The following is a 13,165-nucleotide window of genomic DNA, read 5'->3' on the forward strand; positions in this document are numbered from 1 at the left end:
CGTGTCACTGCCCTGTGTCACTGCAGGAACCCAGCACAGCCCCGTGTCACTGCCCCGTGTCACTGCCCCGTGTCACTGCGGGGACACTGCACAGCCCCGTGTCACTGCCCCGTGTCACTGCCCCCTGTCACCACGGGTACATCGCACAGCCCCACAGGGCCTGGAAGGGTCTGGCCAAGGAGAAACGCTGGGACAGGACACTCAGCATCAGGCTGAGCACACGGCCAGCCCTCCCCTTCTGCCACGTTCAGGTCACTTTGCCGCTCCACGCCTCTGACCACGACTTGGACAAACTCATGCTCAGGGAACAGATCGCTTGCAATGCTTGTAATTTGAATAAATAGTTCAGTGTTCAAATAGGCATTGGGTAAGGACAGAGGCACAACAATCTCCATGAGCACGCAGTGCTGGCTGCTGAGGTCACCGGGTTTTCACAGTACCAAAGCTGTTTTGCATAGAAACTTTAATTGCTTCACATGAGCGCAAACCTTTTGGACAAACAGGAATTTGCTCACCTCAAGGTGCTGAAATCATGCTTGGAGTGTGTAAATGTTTTCTGTCATACTATTTTACTTTTGACTAAACAGGATGAAGCTTTTAAATACATAGATTTTCTCCCACCGTGGAGAGGTTTCTATTCCTCCAAATAATGCAAAGAGATTCCATTTTTTTGAGCAAATAGTTCTCTGACAAATCTATTCATCAAACCTATTCATTGGGTTTATTTTCCAAGGGAAAAAGGGACAAACAAATTTTTTAAAAAATTAAAATACTTAAATATTATTACATTTATACTCCTAAAATATGTAAATCAACTGCATTGAATTTTCTATTAGCTTTTAAATATTCACCTCAATATACATTTGTTCTTCAGGGCACACAAGAGATAAATAATTGAGTTAACATTGCTAGATAAACCAGATCTTTTTCCTGAGCTGCAAATATTCCAGATTATAACCTTAAAGTTGCTATGCAGTAACTACAAATGGAAACTAAACAGATCAAAGTGAGCAAGCAGGAGTCCACACTCAAGTACCCAGGGCCCAATTTTCTGAGACATCCAGGAGCAGCCCCAGCATTTCAGATTGGTGAGTCAAGACCAAACGAAATGTAAAACCCAGTTTTAAACACAGGGTGCAGGAGCAGCCTGGGATTTGGTCTTGGGCTATGAACAATGTAAGAGCATGAGATCTAAAACAAACAAAACACCCTCAAAACCAAGCCCCACAGCAATTTTGGGTAGAAAAAACATAGTTTTGAATGTCTAAATAGATTGTGGTGACTTTCAGCCACAGATAGAGACCTAATTCCATTCTGGCTTCAGGATTTTCTCTGCACTGAGTAGAGGAGTGGAGTTCATATTGCACAGCATTCCTTCTCTCTCAACAATAAATCAACCTCTCTCATTTGGGAGATGAACTACAGTAATCCAAATTACTCCCATAGAATTCCCAATAGTGCCCATGCAGACAGAAGGAATTAACAGCTTCAGTTAAACCCTGCTGGAAAACCAGGGGGTTTTTTTTGTGAAATGCTGACTCTGACAGCACCAGGACAACAGGTGAAGTCAGATAAAGAGCAAAGAAAACTTGTTTTCTGGCTAGGAATATCAACTGCTAGCCACTTGTGTGTACGTAGGTATAATGCTTTCCATGCTCTTCCCTACAGGCCAGGCAAACTCCTCAAAAAAAGAGGATAGGTAAAAATAAGGACAACAAGAATCAGCTACACAAAGCTCTTCTGCAATGTTGTGGAGAACTTTTATTTTATCACACCCCCTGTTGTGTTGGTGACTGAATTGATCAGTTATGCTGCAGTGCAGAGCAGCTCCAGGGGCTCTTTGCAAGCTTCTCTGTTGATTTACCCAAGGAAATTACAGTGTGGGAACTAAAGGATGGGCACTCTGCTCCAGCTCTGAGGAATTTGGGATTAAAATTCAGTCCCAGGATGGGCACTCTGCTCTAGCTATGAAGAAGTTGGGATTGGACTATCTCAGATTTGAGCATATATGTTTCAGCGCACGTGCACTTTGATCAAAAGCAAAACCTTTTATCTATTGCAAAAGCTACTTTTTATGCAGCCAGGGAGAGAGATACAAAAGGATTACAGGACAAACTAACCTTGTGTGGGAAGAGCAACATACCATCCCAACTGCCCCTCAGGTTTATGAACTCTCCTCATTCTTACCCATCTTTTTTAGGTTGTTTCCACTGGCTTCTGGCACTGCAGCAGAAGTGTTAACAGTTCATTGCTGAGACCACACAGAGCTGAGGTGTTTTCTTTGTGCTACAGCCCCTGCAAACAGACTGGGTGGAAGTTTCTGACTCTGAACTTTGAGCTTCTCATCTGGAAGACTGAAGGCTGACATTTTCCACAGCAAGGAACAAGCTCCAGGCCTGTTCTGTTTGCTCTTGCCCACTACTGGCAAATTTTACACACATCAACTCAAGCTGCAGCAGCATTGCTAATATTATTTTTCTATTTTTCTCAGCAAAGAAACAGAGTTAATCTTTAAGACTGGTGAAATAATCTGCTGGAGTGGATGGAACACCACCTCTTTAAGTGTTAACACACAAGAAATGGATGCTGCAGCTGGAGGACTCAAACTACTCCCAGATATTCAGAGCCTACAGAATTCTTCAGAGAGCCACTGTACCATGCACGTACCAAACCTACCCAGCCCAGGGCATGCAGCTTCCCAGGGCACAGCAGATGCAGTCTCTATGGGCAGAGCATAAAAAACAGTGGAAAACAATCAAGGCTTGCCTTCCAGCAACTCCAGCAACTTCTGAAGTCATTATAAATTCATTTGGCAGAAGAGTGCCATGAGCACTTCATACATGCAGAGAGACAAATTTCAAATGAGCACTCAGAAGATCAGGAAAAGGCAAGTTTCCCTGTGTGGCTGATAGTTCTGGAGTGCTTGGCACCATGCTGACACCATGGTGAGCTGCTGACACCAGCAGGCTTTCCTGGAAAAGACAAGACCCTTTAAAGAACAAGTTGCTACATATTTAAAGTAGCAGAAAGGACACATGGTGGGGCGTAAGGGTACTCCAAGAACATTACAGTAAAATAAACAAAGGAGCATGGAAATCAGTGCTTTGGTGCCCATCCAAAGGACAGTGACTGGCCACAACAACCCCTTTTCTAACAAGCACGTGCACAGCAGGTATGTGCAAACAGGAATGCACAGCTGGAATTTTCCTTGCATACACAAAAAAAAGTGTATTCACCTCAATTCAAAAATAGCTTTTCAGCCTCTGTAAGATATGCTGCTTTAATTATAAATTGTAGCTTAAATTAAATTAAAAAAAAAAAAAAGTGTCACTGTGGCTTTGGGAAGAGACCTCATGTAAGTATAAGAAATTACAGAAAAGGACTCAAAACTTGCTGGGTGGCAGGACAGTGCTCAGGGTTATCTTCTAGAACTACAACAAGCCTAGAGCTTGTAGTATCTCAATATATTTTCCAGGTCTGAGCTACTCTTGCTCTTGTTATCGATGGAACCAGCTTGTGTAAGTACATGGAACACCACAGAACGTGATCCTGCAGCAGCTGAACATGGAACACCCCTCAAAAATCAAGCAAGAGTTTAAGCACAGAGTGGTGGCAGCTGTGAACTGTTCAAGGCCCAAAAACCTCCACAGAGATCGAGTACACAGCAAAATACATCCTACAAGAGAGACAGGAGAGAACCTATCCCTGGCAAGAGCCCTCATACCAGAAACCCATCTTAATCTTTCCTCATCCTACTAATAACAGCCAAGATCACTCACAGTGCAGCTCCTAAAAGGGGGTGAGTTTGAACAAAATGCAAGAAGGTGCTTGCTGCAGACACTGCTTGCTCAGCACAACTCCCTAAAGCCAGGCAGTGAACTCAAGGAAGAGGTGCCATAAGGAAACATGCTCATCGCATTCTCTTTAATTTGCGTGTGCACTTTTAGTTTTTTCTTTTAAACAACTGCTCCAAGTCCTTGTTAGCTGGGCAGAGATACCACGTCAGGCTGTAGTTTCAGTTTCCAGGCTGGCTGTGTGAGTGTCCATGGAGGTGTCAGACTTTGCATCACACTCAAGAGAAGCTGCTCAGAATCAGAACTGCAGGAATTGCTGAAGTGTCTCAGCCTCTCCCTCACCAAAACGCAAAAGAAAACCAGATATGGTGCAAGTCAGGGGAAGAAGGTGAAGAAAAGCACTTCAAAGGTGCACAGGAGTTAAAATTCCATTTTCTTTATGCCTTCCTCCCCTCTATACAGTAGCAAAGAGGAGACAAAGAAAGAGGAACAGCACGGTTCAGTGGAAGGCAGAGGATTCCCAATGGGCTCACCGATGGCTCAGTGTTGCTGGGTGAGGGGGACTTGGTGCTTCACTGCTGCTTGGTTTTAAGGGATAATCTCTGTATCATCTTGTAAAGGAGACCAAAGTGCTGGAAACAGAAGAGAAAAAAAGTAACCATGACAGTTCTAAACACACAGAAGGCTTAGCAGAAGGCTTAAAACAATACCAGTGTGCAAATGCAGTGCCTTGTTTGCATCAGCCACTCATCCTGGAGATGGATGAGGGGGAATTATGACAAGGAAGTCAAGTTATACAGAAAATGATGGCTTACAGAAGTGTTTGTGCAGGTCTGTATCACCTCATTGTGAAGATGTGTTAAAGATTCCTTAATTTTTTTTTTATGCAATTCTGTTCCTTCTGAAGGCGAGGAGAAATCTTCAGATTTCAACACATGCAAGTTCCTGGTCTCTATAGAAACACTCCTGCCAGCAGCTTCAGGAAGGTAAAAATGAACCAGGCAAATACAGAGATTCCCAGCAATTCACAGTTCTTTAACTGGATCTTTTCTTTCACCATTTCCCCAGTGACTTAGAAATTCACTTAATTCCTCTTTTGGTTTTGCTGGGGTTGATTGTATTTTGATTTGATATTTGACAGATGTAACAAGACCCAGGCTTCAAATAATTTCAAATTCAAATAACAAAAGTAATGAAGATTGCTAATAGAAATCAAAGTATGTTTTTCTTTTTGTTTATATTCTTACACTGAGTTTTTACATGCTTGTGGTTTCCCTAAACAAATAACAGACACAACACAAAGTGATCAAAATTGAGAGCGACCTGAAAAGGTTCCCTTTCACTCATGTCATTCATGAACCCAGGCAGGACAAAAGCCCTGCTCACACTGCCTTGGTTAACACTGACACAGAAACATTACATTTAATTCGGCTGGCCAAGGCATGGAGTATCACATTTCCAGAGGTATGGACACAGGATGTATTTATGGTTTCATTGAAAAAAGAAAGCAAAACTCTGAAGATGCATTTCTAAGCTGCATCCCAAGTTCAGATATTTCCTAACAGTACAAGCTACAAACCTTAAAATTACCAAGGTAACTAAAAATTGTTCTAAAGTTTCAGTTTGGAGCCAAAATAGCTTAGCAGGTGAGTTATGCATGTCCTTGACTACAAAAAGTAGCTCTAAAAAACCAGGTTTGCACTAGAATGGCAAGAGACTGCCTTCAGCAGAGCCAAGTGGCATTATTGTTCCAGCTTTAGTGCTGGCCCTGTGTGAATTCCAGTATGTAACTTGTTTTATAAGGAAAATAATACATCTGTGTCTCTCACCTGCACTGCAACATAGGCAACGCCAAGGTAGGCTGCAATACAGACAGCCAGGAGCAGGTCAAAGATTGCTGGCTTGACCCTGGAATAAGGAAAAGTGCACATGAAATTGCTCCAGCAGTTCCTGCCAGGGGGTGAGACAACAGCCCAGCATGCCCAAGGGAATTCCATACCTGTATGCGTTCATCACCTGCTTCAGCTGGTCATAGAAAACAAACTCGGGGTCCCTGTGCAAAGGAGAAATTTTTCAGATTCTACTGCACTTTTTGATCCTGCAGTCAAGGACAGCTCAGAGCTGTTCCCAAGGAGTTCACCCAACCAAAGACAGTTAAACATGACCACCTCCCACACTAGTTTTGAGCCCAAGGACACAATTCAGAACTCATACTGTTGTTCAGCTGTCTCCAAAGAGGCTGAACACGAAAGATTCCTCCCTCTGTTCACTAAAGCAGCTTCAGCCCAAGCAGGTTCAACAGGATGGAAGCTGCCTTTTTGTAATTAACCAAAACTTAATCTTCTCCTGCTCTCAGAGTAGGAACAGCAGAACCAAAAGTTTAAAAACAAGTTTTTCAGACAGAGGGAGCTGCTGGGCCTTGTTCCTGTGCTGTGAGAAATCATGAGCAGCTTTCTCTGGGAGAACACAAAGCATGAACCAAAACTGACAGGAGAGCAGAAAAGAGCAAAGGTGCATGTCAAGAAAACAGGAAAGCTGCAGCTCAGAGACAAAATTCTGTCCAGGGGGCAGACAGCTTGAATGTCCTGGCTGGTTCTTTCATGTTTTTCTTACCGTTTGTCTGCCTTCACATGATGCTGCTTGACATCCTTCAGGTAACGTCCCATACAATATTCTAAGGTGTTGAGGAAAGTGCTGTCCTTATCAATCAGCTGGGCAGCCCTGGGCTGACTGCTCAGCCAGTCCATCACTGACTCCAGTTGCTCCTGCTGGATTTGCTGCAGAAAAATATCACCAGAGAAAGGGAGTCAACCACACACCAGAGCTCTTTCCCAGACTCTAGGTTCCATAGATTCCAAACATAATGCACTGTGCTTACCATCTGATCTGTGAAGATCTGCATATCTGCAGGTGCTCCCTGCAAGGGAAAATGAAAAAAAGAACCAAGCTTGAGCTTGGCTGGGCAGGATAAGTCTGGTAGGAACAGCACAGTGGGCACCTCTTACCTTTTCTGTTAGATTGTAGATGACCCTTGTCAAAGCCTCAGCAATGATCTGAGTATTCCTGGTCAGTGCTTTAGTGTCTATTCGTGCCCTAAAGCAAAACAGGGGATTATGGACTTGCCAATGGCATCAGCTTCCTCTAGAAACACCTTTTTCACTGCATCAGGCATGAGCCTGAATGCAGAACCCAACTCCCAGGGTTTGTCACCTGTGCCCTGACCATCAGAACAACACAAGCAGCTGTGAGGGCAGTTTGTGTTTCCGGGCTGGACTGAGGTCCCTCCCCAGGCCCCTCACCTCCTGTCCATGATGCTGTTGCGCAGGCTGTCCCTGTGGCTCTCCAGGTGGGAGATGGTGAACGCCGGCAAGCGCCGGATGGCGAACCGCTCGTGCTCCCACGCCAGCATGTCCTCAGCCAGGTTGATTTTCTTGTGCACCATGGAAAACTTCACCTCTGGGAACTGGTTGGCAACAACCTGAGGACAAGGGCAAACCATCAGGGGTGCTGCCCACTGCAGAGTCCCAGCCTACAGTGCCCTGTCTGCCTACAGCCACTTCTGCGTGTTCCAGAATATAAGGTGCCGTTATTGACATTATTAAAACTGGATTTTCAGGTAAAAAAGAGCTGTTTTAATGTCTGTACATGGTAGCATTTGGAGATGTAGTCTGCTTCACTTGGGACTGTGGCATGAGGATTTGCCTGCCCTTCAAACCAAGTGACCCTAAACAATACATTAATTATTTCAATAGCACACCCTTTCTTCACATCTTCCTTCCTCTCATGAGAGCTGTATAGTATGTCTCAAGTTCCCATGAACCTAAAATGCTTTTCCTTACCATCTCCAGCTCTCTCAGAAATGCATGCTGCAAGGTGCCCTCCTTGGGAGGCTTTGAGACATGAAGGTGAAGGCTATTGCCTCTGCCCAGAGTGTCAAGGCAGAGAACAAACGCTACATTGTCCTGCAGCAGGCTGGAATCTGGAACAGAAAAATCCAAACCTTTACTGCTACATCTTGTGCTGGGATTTCCACCCCCTCAAAAAGCAAGGCTCACACAAGGAGATTCTCACAGGACAGCTGACAATTAATTATAGACATTTAACACAACCAGCCCCTTACCAGTGTGGTCCAAATTGTCCTCCAGCCACCGTTTAGTTCCTTGGTAATTAAACTTGCCACCTCCAGATGCGAAGAACAGCAAGTTATACCTGCCCACCAAAAGCCAGAAAAGGGTCAGCATGCTGCACTCCAAGAATTCCTGCACTCAGCCTTGGAGGTGTGGTGATATCACAATCACTTGCACCTGACATCCAAGGCAAACTGTCCATTAGCAAACCCTTCCCACACGCCACATACTCAGGTAATGGCAGGAGAGATTAAAAGTGGGGAGCTCCCAGTGCCTGAAGACAGAATCTGGTTCCCACATCATCCCCCCCACTTGTCAGCTACACACATTTAACCCCAAACAGAGCAGCTCCTTACCCAGCATGGGTCCTTCTGTAGGTGTAGAGCCGAGAGAACAGCCTGGCCAGTTCCAGCAGCACTGAGATTCCACTGCCATTGGAGTCGGCCCCATGGGACAGCCACTGCAGGATGAGGTGGGACAGACACAAGGTGACAAACCTATACTGACTCTCAGGTACCAGAACTGCTGCAAGACAGTACAGCATTGTTCTCCACTTGTAACTGCCCCACAGCCTTAAGGCCAAGAAAAGACACATGGGCAGAAAGAAAAAGGACAGGAACAGAGCTGCAGGAAGAAAGAATACTCACTGGAGCCACTCCAAAGGAATCGTAGTGGGCAACTATCACAACAGTGGGCAGGTCTTCTCCACCCAGCCCTGTCAGCCTTCCCTGCAGAGCAAACAGAGCAGTGTCACTCCCCATCACTTCTTGTGTACCTGTACAAGGACAGCCTAACTTCCACATTCCTGCTGAGTCTGCCATGGTCTCAGTTGTGAGGATTTCAGGTACATGGCTGAGACTCCCCTGACCCTCATCAATGTTGCCAGTTTGAATCCATACACAACTCACCTCTACACTGGGGATGAGCCAGTCATTGATAGCTTTGCTCTGAGCCCCGCTGGTCACCATCTGGAAGCCATTGGCAGTTGCTGTGTGCAGCAAAACTGGAACAAAAACACCAAAAAAACCCCACAATGTACACCTGGGGAAGTTTCATCCCTTTCTTTTCCCTGCTAACTGAGCTTTGGAGAGACCAGCTTTCAACCATTTAAGCCCTCTCCCTTGTTACTGGTGTTTATGCAATGACACAGAATCTTGGTGATTGTGTTTTTTATTTGTGTCCTAAAGGTCAATAAGACAGCCATATTATTTACATGGAAGCATCAAACTGACTTGTGGTCAGAAAAAAAGTTTCAGTTTCTGCCAACACACCATCATCACTTAATGTTTTCAATGTTGTTTTTAATCTAGTTTTGATTTCTACCTTACTTGCAACAGTGTGAAGCTGAGAATCTCCTGCCACTGTATGTCCAAACACAATTAAGTAATGCTTTCTTATACTGTGCTCTTCTTCCACTGAATCTCTAAACACTTTGACAAAGACAGAATAAACACAAAGGTGACAGAAGACTGGTTCATGGTGCAGATGATACAGCAGACTCCTCCCAGAGGTAGGAACAGGCCTGTCTACCCCAAAACTTTTTCCTCCTTGTTAGAACTCACCTTCTGCAGCTGAGGCAGAACCCTGTGATGCAGAAGCAGCCCGTGTTTGTTCATAGATAGACAGCAGCTCCTCATCCTCCACTGCAAAGTAGACTGGCACAACGGTTTCCATAGCAAGCATTTCTGGCTCTATCTCCATGAATTGCTGAAGATTTAAGCGAGACACAAACTTAGCATCTGCTAAACACGAGAGGTGTCTAGAAAAAATTAACAACCAAAGCAGAGAGAAAAGTTTTAAAATTAGAATACGATTTGTTGTGCATTCCAACAGAAGCTTCCAGCTCTGCAGCTACCAAGCTTTTCTCCAATACACTTCCCACGGGAAGAGAAAGAAACTTTTTTTTGTTTACCCGCACAACATCCTGGGGGACAGAGGAGATGGATCGTGGCAAGATGATCACCACAGCCCCGGCTGACTGGCGCAGAGCCTTCTGGTACTGCTCGTAGGAGAAGTCCACCAGCCTCATCATGACGCAGCGGCGGCTCAGCACGTCCGCTTCCACTGTGCGCGCCTCCGTGTTCAGCACCGCGCTCCTGGTGCCTGCCAGCGGGGAAAGCGAGAGGCTGCTGAGGCACTGCGCCCCATCCCCCTGGCTCCAGCCCGCCTCCTGCTCAGAATGCTCCTGGGGACACTCTGATGAGAGAGGCCAGAAGCTGCAGAGAGGCCAGAAGCTGCAGAAAGATGAGTTCGCCTCGTCCGAGAAGGAGCAGAGGTATCTGGGTTTTCCTGTGCAGTCACATCCTGCCAGACCCCCCTTGTTCCACATCACACAGCCTCACCTTCCAGTCTTCCTCCTCAACACAACACACAGGCTACCTGTCTGCTGACCTGCACCTAACACTGCTGTCAGCAACACACCTGGAGGCAGCCTGGCCTCTCCAGCGCCTCCCCTGGCTGCAGGATCAAGCTGTGAAGAACCACCAGATATAATGACACCAGACTGCCCCATATCACCCCAAGGGCTGCTCTCACTCAGCCCCAAGGAAGGTTCTGTAGCTGGCAGAGTTACAGAGGAGCAGGCTGCTCACAAGGGCTCACCCTCTCCTACTCTCAGTGCCAGCAGATCAAATCTCCCATGTGGAAATGCAATGCCCTGGGAGCACAGCAGGCTGCAGGCCTGCCAGAAGCTTCTACATTCCCCAAGCGAGGGCCAAAAGGACATCCTGTGCAAATAGAGAGGGTCAAATCCACCTTACAATTTATAATTCAATTTCTTCTGTAACTTTGGCACCTCCACTGGAGAGCTCATCATTCTGGGTCCCCACACAGGGACAAACGAGGTGCTTCAGCCTCTGTCAAACAGGATCATTGTTAAGAACTAGATTTAAACCTGGCTTAGCTTAACTCTAACATTAGTTTGGTCTTATCAAAGGTCACAGAAACACCTAAACAAGAAAAATATACATTTCCTCTGCACAGTAACAGTGAGGGCCACAGACCCACAAACAGAGCCCAGGCACAACATAAATTCTCCCTACAGACCTCTGACACTAAACAAACATTAACAGCAACCCCCCTCCAAACAGAGAAAAACAATTAAAAATGAGGATGATCCCTCTACCATTTCCAAAGAAATTATGTGTAAACACAGCAATATGTGCACCCAAAGTTCTGTTCTCTCTGACATCTAAGCAGAGCAGACGCAACATTATTCTTCTGACAGGTTGATTTTCTGTAGTTTCTCTACATAGAACTGGTTAATAATCACTCATTTACAAACTACAGAATTCTAACTGCATCAGTATTAGAGGAAGTCCAAGCTTGTTCTTAAAATTGCTCTGAGTGATGCTGATTAAAAAAAACTCTTCCCTCTGCAAGAATAGGGTGAGCAGCAACCTGTTACTTGGTATTTTTGGAAAAGACTACAAGAATCTGGAACAACAAATCAGCTCAGTTGGTCAGAGCATGGTGCTAATAATGCCAAGGTTATGGGTTTGATCTCTCTGTGGGTCATTTCCCTTGAGAGTTGGTGATTCTGGTGAGTCCCTTACAACTCAGACTGCTCTGAAATACAGCTTTTATCCTGAAGGACATCTCAGAACACACAAGGAACAGGAACAGCAGCTACCCAAAGGGAGCAGGAAGGGACAAAGGAAACATACAGCCTACCGAGCTAAAAGGCTCCAGGAAAAGAAACAGCGTAAAAAAGTTAATTGGAAGCATCTTAAAAAAATAACACCTGGCTTTTCAAGAGGTCACAAAATTGTGACAATTTGGCTAGAGGGGAGACTCAGGTGAGCAAAGTCAAAGTCAGCTGAATCATAGCCCTGCTAAGCCTGCCAGCAAACAGCTCCCAGCACCTGAGCAAAGAGACAGTCCTACCTCCACGCAAGGGCCTGCCTTGGAGCTACTGAGGCTGTCAAGAGAGCCCTCAGGATGTGGATACGTTCTGAGAAACTGTGATGGAAGAACCCAGAAACAACTTCATTTCTTTTGAAGCCACCAGAAACATGAAGTGCTTAAGGAGTACACAGGCACAGCTGCATTTCATAACTTATATATTTGAACTTATTAAGATCTGGAAGAATGAGAGATGGTGTCTCATAGACAGCACAAATGAAACATGAGGCTGTTCACTGTTAACTCTACAGCAAGAGTCACTCACAGACAGAGCACATGCCCTGGCCTGGAATAAAATCTCTACAGAAGACCCAGACACAACCCTTGATTCTGGGTTTGTGGGTACACATGGGAGGAAGGTTGCAGCACCTCAAGGACTCGCTGAACAGGGTGTGTCTCTGACCCAAAGAAAAAGGTGTTGCACAATCAGCAGGCTGCAAGTAAGAGAACAGAGGAAGTAAAGGTCAGTTGTAACACAAGGGAAGGACGGGCTCTGAAATGGAGCCACTGGAGCAACAGAGCTGAGGACGAAGAGGATGAAGAGCAAAGAGGAATCAACCTGTCAATAAAGGAGTCAAAGGCAAAGGGACAAAAATGAGCTCACAACCTAGTTTTCCAGAATGCAGGAGGGATGAAGCTGGAGCCCTCAAAATACAGAGCCCTCAGCCCACAGGTGAGGGCCCTTGGCTACCTCCAGGTCACCACGATGGAGCTCCCAGCCCCTCTCCTGCTCGTGCTGAGCCCGGGCAGTGAAACTCAGCCAGACAGGGCCCTCCTGCGGCCTCCCCTGCACCGGGGCCTGGCCCCGGGCCCGGCTGCCGCCGCCTCCCAGAGCCCCCCGAGCCCTCCCGCGGCCTCCCCCAGGCCGGGCCGCCCTCCAGGAGCCGCCCGCGGCTTCACGGCCTGCCCTGGGCTCCTCCCCGGCGTCGGGGCTCCTTTCCCACGGCCCCAGCACCCGTGAAGGGGCCGCTGCCGGTAGGACCGAGCCCGGCCGGACCGTGCAGTTCCTCACCATAGGGCTGCCCGCCCAGCTCGTACTGCTGCATGCGGTAGACCGTGAACTCGTGCGCCGCCTCGGCGGCGGGCGGCGGCCCCAGGAGCAGGAGCACGGCGGGCACGAAGAGCAGGACGCTGAGCGGGAGGCACGAGGCCTTGAGCACCGACTCCAGCACCTCACTCGCCTCCTCCAGCATCGCCGCGGCCCCGGCCCGCACTGCGGCCTGCTCGGCACGCACGGCGCGCCCCGCGCCGCATGCCGGGAGCTGTAGTTCGCGCGCCGCCGCGAGGGGCGCTGGGAATTGTAGTGGCGGCAGCCCGTGCAGGCCGCGGTACCGCCCCGCC

The 13,165-nt window shown here is 47.1% G+C and overlaps 1 protein-coding gene across 1 annotated transcript; it reads right to left on the reverse strand.

The window, feature by feature from the left end:
- Positions 1 to 312: 312 nt before the first annotated feature.
- Positions 313 to 13,017, reverse strand: NCLN (nicalin). Its single transcript, XM_062509971.1, has 15 exons — positions 12,837 to 13,017; positions 9,834 to 10,024; positions 9,484 to 9,628; positions 8,830 to 8,924; positions 8,569 to 8,649; positions 8,278 to 8,381; positions 7,915 to 8,003; positions 7,634 to 7,773; positions 7,094 to 7,272; positions 6,800 to 6,887; positions 6,673 to 6,711; positions 6,408 to 6,571; positions 5,794 to 5,847; positions 5,624 to 5,702; positions 313 to 4,426 (listed from the first exon to the last, which is right to left on the reverse strand). Exons 1-15 carry the CDS (start codon positions 13,015 to 13,017, stop codon positions 4,367 to 4,369), a joined length of 1,689 nt encoding a protein of 562 aa, XP_062365955.1. The 3' UTR covers positions 313 to 4,366.
- Between the last annotated feature and the right edge of the window lie 148 nt (positions 13,018 to 13,165).

This window comes from Cinclus cinclus, chromosome 28 (genome assembly GCF_963662255.1).
Source record: "Cinclus cinclus chromosome 28, bCinCin1.1, whole genome shotgun sequence".
Classification (NCBI taxonomy): domain Eukaryota; kingdom Metazoa; phylum Chordata; class Aves; order Passeriformes; family Cinclidae; genus Cinclus; species Cinclus cinclus.